Raw genomic sequence first — 8833 nt, 5'->3', positions numbered from 1 at the left:
TTTGCAGATTTTTTATAGCCATTAACAAAGACATAATCTTACAATAACCTCACATTTTATCAGAAAACCCTATCTTAATTACCTATTCAAACTCTTCATATTACCTTAAATATCCGATTATTAGGAGTAGATCCTCAAGTACCTCAACAGACTCTTAACACTTCATATTGAGCTAAAACGATGGATATAATACATAGATGCGATACTCATGTCAGACAAACAAACACAAGTACCCGAGTCCAAGTAACATATGTGTTTGCTTTGTTCTTTTCACCAGTAAGCTAAGTCGGGTTAAGGTGCAGTTAAACTAAAAGTTTCATGTGAAATTGTTAGTGTATCAAATATGTACGCATGCATGCAGCTCTTTCTTCAGCATGTTGTCATGTCAGTCACATATATGTACTTATGTTGCGACACTTAATCAGTAATTAAGGTACCAGTCTTGTCAGCAAGCTAAGCAATCAGATAAAACTAGAATCTTATCAGAAAATCTACTAGAATATCTGCCAGTCTAGGATGCTCCAAAGTCTAAATATCGCTTAAACAAACAAACAAAATCATGAGAAGACTAGCTAACATTAGTACGAGTATTAATATGGGAATCCTTTCTGTAATAAGAAGCTTGTTTCATACTTTCATTCAAGCATATAATGTGCACCACCTAATCCAATAGTTAACTAATACATATAAAAATGATGCATATGATCCAAATATCCAATGTTCTTTTGTTTAGAACAAAATAATAATGTCATCTAACTTTTAAGTGACATAAAAAGGTTGGAAACTGAATCTTCTTACCTAAAATAAATATTCCAATCTTTAATAACCACTGCATTACAATAATAATAAAAAATACGACAAGTTTGTTAATCCTACAAACCTATTGTATGGGTGCCACCCAAGTCTATTGTCGGACACATCATACAGTAGTGTCCGACAGGAAAACCTTACGACGCGAACTTATGAGAGCAAAACTGATAGAGTATTAAACTATTCCTCGGACTCCAACCAAAAGCTTAAGCTTATGGTTGGAGTCCCAGGAATAGTTTAACACTCTATTACTCCCCCTTACGCAAGAGCCCATTGAGTTTAAAGTGTGGATGCAGCACTGTCCTCCCTCATACCTGGCGCTAAATATCCCACTTAGAAATGAGGGGGTAGATGAGATTTGAACTCGTGACCTTTATGTCACGCTGACTCTGATACCATGTCAGAGGATCAACTCAACCAAAAGCTTAAGCTTATGGTTGGAGTCCCATGAATAGTTTAATACTCTATCAAAAACAGGTCTTCCTTAACAAGGGAGCGAGACTGCCTTCGCGGCCACCGAAAAGGACAAAAGAAGGGAATCTTCCGATCTGACAGACTCATCACAGCCATACACATGTCAAAGGATTACCTATCCTGTCAGACGAACAATACTTCTATAAATATCCCAATGGTACTATTTCTGCAGGTACATTCTCTCTCATACTAAATATAGCTTATCTCTCTCTCTAAGCTTTCTCTCTCTAATCCTTATCGAACATTAGCTGACTTGAGCAACGGAGGGAGTTTCCTCGCATCCGCCCGAGGATAGCTCACGTTTGTTCTTGTGCAGTTCATCACTCGCGGATAATCCTCAATTACTGACGGACATCTCTTAAGTCCGCCACCGTTTCATAACCGAACCACCTATTATATAAGAAGCACTAAAACTCTGTTGTTGCCCTTGAAACCCCAACCCTTACTATGCTAATGAAATCCGGAAAATGGTTGGAACTTGAAATTAATTACCCAGTTCCTAAAACTCAAGTTACATGTTCACAATCTTGTTTCCGTATTGCATGGTCTTCGATCACACAAAACAAGAGTAAAGTTTTAATTCAAAAGTCATAATATAAGAAAGCGGTAGCCATAACATTTTCGATCACACGAACATGCGTATAATGCACATATATTCTGGAGGTACAGTACACAGGGAGAGTGGGACCAGATTTGCCTCAGCATTTGTAAAAGGCCAATAATAATATCACATTTTATCAGTCATGTAATAACAATCATATTCTCCAGCACAAATGGTGTACCGACACATAGTAAAAATGACATTGCGTTATCGTTATAAGAGTGTTTAGTTGGACAGGAGAACATATTTTTTTTGTTTGGTTTATAAAGAGTGGAAAATAGTTTTTACATGGATATAAAATAGTTTGCTCGAAAAGGAAAAACATTTAGAAAAAAAAAGATTGGCATATATTCCTCCATATCTTTTGTCCTCGTGTTTCTTTTCTCTCAACCATATATCTCGTCCATCATCATGTTTTCTTTTCTTTCTAACCTTTTTTTACTGAACAACAGAAAATTATCTTACTAATATGTTACTCCTTGGAGCTCTAACAACTCGTTGATAGATAATAATAAACACGGGCGGATTTAGAATTTTGAATTTGGGGTTCTAATTAAACCAGGCAAATAGACTAATAATCACAATACAAGATTATACATATAAAATCTTGGTCATACTTAATATGACAATAGGTACAAAGTGAAAACAAAATTGATTAAAGTTAGAGCTAAAAGATCCAAAGGAGAAAAGGAAAAATGGTAAAAGAGGAAAAAGAAAAAGGATAAAAAAAAGAAAAGAAAGAGAAAAATAAAAGTTGAAATTGGTATCCTGGGAGTCAAATCGTGACATAAAAGGTCCACTTGCAATAAATTGGTAGAGCTTTTACCAGTGAAGCAAGTTAGATTCTATGAATTACTGGCGCGGGAATCTGATTTATTTAACTATAAATCCGCCTGACGTTAAAACAAACAAAACGCTATTTTTGTTTTGGTGGGGCCTGGGCCACCCAGGACCCTAAATAGATCCGCCTCCAATAATAAATGATGCTAAATAGTCCTAACTTCATATACTTTTTATATAAAATGCTATATCGATATCCATGAATAACTAGAGAATTTATTATGAGTTTTGCCAAACGCTGTCCTTTTATCTTAATAACACCCTGTATTTTTGTATAAAATATGAGGATCTTTCCTTCTCTTTCCCTACCATTCCCCCTCCATTTCTCCTCATCTCTTCCATTCCCCCTAACCATTTCTCATTCTCTCTTTCATTCTTTTCCTCTTCTTCTATTTCCTCCATTGAAGGACCACAAGATCTCAAATTTTTTCTGGCAAGCTCACATTTTCTAACAACTTCAAGTTGGTCCCTATTTCAGCCGATTTTGTTTAGGTTAATTAGAATATATTACACTAAAGTAATACTTGTCACTAGAGCTGTCAAAAAATGACCTGATCTGATAACCCGGCCTGAACCTGTAATGACCTGTAACTGACTTGCACCTGAAATTTTGGCAAAAGAGGTCACCTGTAACCTGACCTGTACCCGACCTGAAAATAACTGATACCTGCTCTTGACCCGATACTCTATGACCTGAACCTGAACCGATACCCGTTCAAAAAAGACCGATAACTGAAATGATTTGACCTGACAACGATTTGAACCTAATTCGACATTTGAGCTGATTAGGACCTGGAACTGATTATAACTCGACGTAACTTGTCATTAACCCGACCTGTTACGACCCGTTACCTGATTTTACTAAACCTGTTGCGACCCGGTACATTATTTTACCCGACTTATTGCTACATGTTACCCGATTTTACCCGACTTGTTGATTGTTGATAACTCGACTTGTCAATTATTTCATCACATAGTAACATAAATCATAAACTAACACTACTATAAAAAGGCATATAACTAGATGAGCTATTCAAGCGTTGATTTTCAGTGAAACCATAAATAATGATTCAAATTTGAAGCAATGCCACACAAAATTCATGACATGTTCCGTGCTCGAAGCGACCTGAAAGTGACCTGAAATCAAGTATGGTACAACTCGATAACTACCAACCTTGACCGACTCAAAACTGACCCAAACCGCTATTGTCCTGACCTGATAAGTATCCGACCTACGCATGACCTGAACCTAAAAGCACCCACTACAAACCTGTAATAAATTCGACCTGACACCATATGATCACGAAAGATGATATGTCCCAAAATTGACCGCGCCGAACCCGACCGAACCTGTAAGAAGAAGAGACATACCTGACCGAATTATGACCGTTCTCGACCTGCACCCGACCTGTTTGATTTAACGACCTGACACGACCTGACCGAACATGATCTGACACCTGAGATGACCCGACCTGAACCCGACTCGAGTAACTGAATTGACAGCTCTACTTGTCACACACTAAGTTAAAATGTCGAAAAAATACTCAGACGTGGACCATAGGTGCCCAATCACAGGAACAAGCACTTATGATAGACGTCTAACCATAGATATAAGTGACTATAGTAGACGCATGTTCCTGTGATTTGGCGCCTATGATAGGCTCCCATACCTATGGTTGAGTCCCTATCATAGGTGTTTGTTCCTGTGGTTGGGTGATTACCACAGATGCGTGTTCCTATGGTTGGGCGCCTATGATAGATGTCTGGGTGTTTTTTTCGACAATTTCAAGTCATTCTACTACTACGTATTATTCGTCAAAATTTTAAATTATACTAAGCTTTTTAGGTGATATAGAGGTGGTCAGAAAATTTGGGTACCGACGATAAGGTGACTGGAAACTTTACGGAAATAGTTGCGGTAGATGTCACGGGAAAAGTGGTCAGAGATGTTGATGTCGCGAGTTGTCGCCGGAATATGTGAAGTGCCTTTCATAGTGGCAAAAGTGAAGGTGATGAGCAAAAGTGAGAATAGCGAGTAGGACATGAAAGAGGCGAGGAGGGAATGGGTTTAGTGAGTATAATTACATGAAGGGTGTATCATGTATGTATTTTGGTGCGTGTTTAGTAATTTAGGGCGTTAATAGGAAAAAAACAGGGGACCACATAGCAATTGAGTTTATTATTACAAATTGCATATGATTATTCACTGCAATCTAATATCGTCAATCAAACAAACCGTGAGTGTTTTCCAATCACATATGAATTAACATGCACACGAATGCACATATTCTGTAGGTACAGAGAAAGAGGGACCATAATTCGGAATTTGGATCACGACAAATGGGCTCAGGATAGTTATCTCAAAGAAGAAAAAGAAACTGCAAAAAGTTTACTAGCACAATATTTTTCTTCAATCTTAAGGAATCATTTCCATATCCAATTGACTACCCCTTTTCTCCCATCCTTTTAGCTGCGTAGTTAGCTCCCTTCCAACTGATATAAATTAGTGATTTCCCCCTTCTTCTTCATCACTCATTTCTCACATTATTGTTGTTTTCATCTCACAACAATTGTGAATACTCAAGAAATAATTTTGAATACTTGAAAATCATCAATGATGGACTACAGATCAGCCAAGCCATCCGAATCTTCAAGGCATGCACTACCACACCTCACTCTTTCATACAAATTAGCACAATACTATGCACTATTTATCAAAGTATTATCATATTTACATGTTATGTTGTTGTATTGTTATATAAAAGTATGCATATCATATTTTTGTATTCCATTGTTTTTATATAAGCAGTATTCTCATGTGAACTTTATTTTATTTATATTATAAAAAAAGCGGGTATTTTAGTATAGATATGTCGAAACTAGCCCGACAATATATAATAGATAATCTAACTTTGATAATTTTGAATAAACAGGAACAAGTGTGCTGCGTGCTACAGACAATTCAACAAAATGGAGCATCTGGTGGATCACATGCGGACCTCTTTCCACTCAGTTCATGAACCAACGTGTGGTGTATGCAAGAAACACTGCATATCCTTTGAATCACTCAGGGAACATCTTATCGGTACGTTCCAAATCTGCAATTATCCCTATAATGATTACTACTTGGATAAGAGAAAATCAAGCGAAATACGAGCACTATATATGTTTACTTATATAATAAGGATCTAAACAAAGGAAAACTAATTTACAATGTCTTGCATGGAAAAATAGTTTGTATTGATTATGTTTTCCGTCCAACTAAACAAAAATTAATAGACAACCTTGAGGCATGCTAGTTACCTTAAATTGTATGCATCCTATTATGCAAAAGCAAGATGCTTGTTCCATATTGTGGAAACCACGCACTAAAGGGCTCTTTGAGCTAGAGAATAGAGATTATATTCCCTTATCCTTACTCTTTTATATCCAAAAGGGTTGACATACACATACTAAACTGGACTGTTTGATCATTGTTAGGTGTTGGTTTCAGCAGAGAAATTCTTGTTATCGCTAATTTTTTTGTTAGAAAAACACTATCATAGGTGTTGGTGTAAAAGTTTGAATACTATGCTTTTGCAGGACCATTGCCAAAGGTGGAATGCGCAAAGGTTTTCAGTACTCGAGGATGCAACATATGCCTAAACATCTTTGATAGCCCTAACACCCTAAGAATGCACCGAGGAACATGCCAACATTCTCGCCCGAATGTACGTTTGATCAAGACCTTAAGATAACTAGAGATAGATAGTATCAAAACAATGTTCAAAGTTCATATGTATATGTTTATATGTATGAGTAACATTATTGTCCATACTTTTGTGCAGGCATTAGTTTCGCGGATGACAAGCTTAAGAATACATGATGACTTGAGGATGGATAATGGTAGGGGAGGAACTCCAAAAGCAGTTGCACTTGCTTGTAAAATGGTAGGCGGTGGAAGTGATGGATCACTTGATATATGCGCTAGGGTTTGCCTAACTGATGAATATGATAACATCATTTTCCATACTTATGTGAAGCCTCAATTTTCAGTCACTAATTACAGGTAAATAAAACTATTATTGCTTTGAGGTTTTATATATATACTGTCATTTTTCATTAAGATGATCATATGCTAATTACTCGTACGTGCTGTTTATTCTATGATATACTATTGTGTAGGTATGAAACAACAGGAATTAGGCCAGAATATTTGAGAGATGCAATGCCATTAAAGCAAGTTCAAAGGAAAATTCAAGATTACCTTTGCAATGGAGAACCCGTGTGGAAAATTCGGTCAAGAGGAGGAAAAGCTAGGATTCTTGTAGGGCATGGTTTAGATCATGACCTTGAGTGCCTTGGAATGGAATATCCTACATCAATGATCAGGTTTGTGTGGACTGTCTCATTCCTTTAATGGCCGATACCCAAAAATATACTAATAATTGAGGCGGTCCATTATCGTTTTCTGTTTTCACATTTCACTTCTTATTTGCAAAAATAATAAGAGGGAAACCAAAAAAAAAAATATTTCCAACTTTGTTGTGAAATTTTATAATAAACATGTTTCACTATAATTATGATTAATTCTAAGTTGATTATGCAACAAAAGTCGTATGACTCAAAACTCTTAAAACCAAAAACTGGAAAATATTCGATCACTTAGCTAGCTAGTTTTTTTTTTTTTTCCTGTACTAGTGCTTTAATACAAAAATACTAACTGATATTGTTACAGGGATACGGCAAAATATCCTCCTTTGATGAAAACAAGCAAGCTCAGCAACTCACTTAAATACCTAACACAAGCATACTTAGGGTAAGTACCTCAACTAGTTTTACTATATGATTCTTTCTTCAATCCTTCCATGCAGTGTAACAACTTAAATTTGGCAACTTTTTTTATGTTATAGTTATGAGATTCAGACTGGAATCCAAGACCCTTATGAAGACTGTGTTTCAACCATGAAACTTTACATGAGAATGAGGTCTCAAAATCATAGAGCAGAAGACTATCCATTACCAAATGATCCACAAAATCGCGGTAGCTTCGCACAATGGAGGGAAGCTGACCTGCAAAGAATGACTTCAGAGGAACTCTTGAAGATCTCCAGAGCTGATTATTACTGCTGGTGTTTGGACTTGAAGGGATATGCTTGAGACATAGTATTACATATATATGTTATACATCCGATATGATTAATTGTTCTTAATCTAGATATTTGGTGAAGGCAAAGTTCCATATAGGATTTATTATAACAAATATGAATAAGCTATCTAGAAATGTTGGTCATTACCTTATTGTGCTGTTAGTCAAGATCTGAGTAAAATTCATCTGTGATGCATGATGATTCCATGCACAGTAAATGTATTAGTATATCAATTTAAAGCCTAATTTCTTTTTGGTAAACATGGCATTTCATTCATTAATTAATAGAGTTAAACATATTACAATCCGAAAGGAGCTGTTCCGAACAATAACTAAGGGGAAAGGGGAAAATCCTAGTTACAATGCTCTCGCCATCCATGCTTCTACACCCTTTAGCCAGAAGATCAGCCACTTTATTGTACTTCCGGTTGCAGTGTTTAATCTGAAGATCCGGTCTCTTGATGGTCTGCAGCCTGCACATGTTAATCAAGTTGGAATATAGGTCAGAATGACCCCCTGTGATGAGGTGGGTCGCGTCTTTATAATCAGAGTATATAATGGCCTTCGGGAGATTGTACTTCTCGACAAGGCAGAGAGCCTCGAGTATTGCTAAAAGTTCCGTTGCAAAGCAATTGTTAGTGTAAATTCTCACAAAGTCCCAGACCCATTGACTATCCCCATTACGAATCACCCCCCAATCCTCGCAGCGTCCCGAGTCCCAACAAAGGAAGCATCAACATGAACCATCAAGAACTCTTTCCAAGATGGTCGATCACCTTTTTCCTCGCTCTAAAGCCTATAACTTGAAAGGAGGAAGGGTTTTGGTTTTTGAAGACACAGTCATTCCTATCCTTCCAGGTTTCGTGACATAGGTAAGGGAACAAATATCCCCAGGGTAGGTCCTAAAACCTCTCACTCGAGAGCATATTATCCATAAGCCAGCATTTAAAATCTGCACTTGTACCAACGGGCATCCCCGG

The 8833-nt window shown here is 36.9% G+C and overlaps 1 protein-coding gene across 1 annotated transcript; it reads left to right on the top strand.

The window, feature by feature from the left end:
• Positions 1 to 5140: 5140 nt before the first annotated feature.
• LOC104898520 (RNA exonuclease 4) lies at positions 5141 to 8114 on the top strand. Its single transcript, XM_010685609.3, has 7 exons — positions 5141 to 5380; positions 5659 to 5810; positions 6308 to 6435; positions 6553 to 6773; positions 6890 to 7096; positions 7443 to 7523; positions 7618 to 8114. Exons 1-7 carry the CDS (start codon positions 5340 to 5342, stop codon positions 7862 to 7864), a joined length of 1077 nt encoding a protein of 358 aa, XP_010683911.2. The 5' UTR covers positions 5141 to 5339; the 3' UTR covers positions 7865 to 8114.
• The last annotated feature ends 719 nt before the right edge of the window (positions 8115 to 8833 follow it).

The sequence above is a fragment of the Beta vulgaris genome, chromosome 7 (assembly GCF_026745355.1).
Source record: "Beta vulgaris subsp. vulgaris cultivar EL10 chromosome 7, EL10.2, whole genome shotgun sequence".
Taxonomy (NCBI): domain Eukaryota; kingdom Viridiplantae; phylum Streptophyta; class Magnoliopsida; order Caryophyllales; family Amaranthaceae; genus Beta; species Beta vulgaris.
The sequence above is the reverse complement of the archived record's forward strand: the minus strand, read 5'-3'. Positions and strand labels throughout refer to the sequence as shown.

What these genes read in the sequence shown, in the direction of transcription:
- LOC104898520 (XM_010685609.3), top strand. Translation starts at nt 5,340, where the DNA reads ATGATGGACTACAGATCAGCCAAGCCATCCGAATCTTCAAG. An exon ending in GCCAACATTCTCGCCCGAAT is followed by an intron (nt 6,436 to 6,552) that starts GTACGTTTGATC and finishes ACTTTTGTGCAG; the next exon opens with GCATTAGTTTCGCGGATGAC. An exon ending in TTTTCAGTCACTAATTACAG is followed by an intron (nt 6,774 to 6,889) that starts GTAAATAAAACT and finishes ACTATTGTGTAG; the next exon opens with GTATGAAACAACAGGAATTA.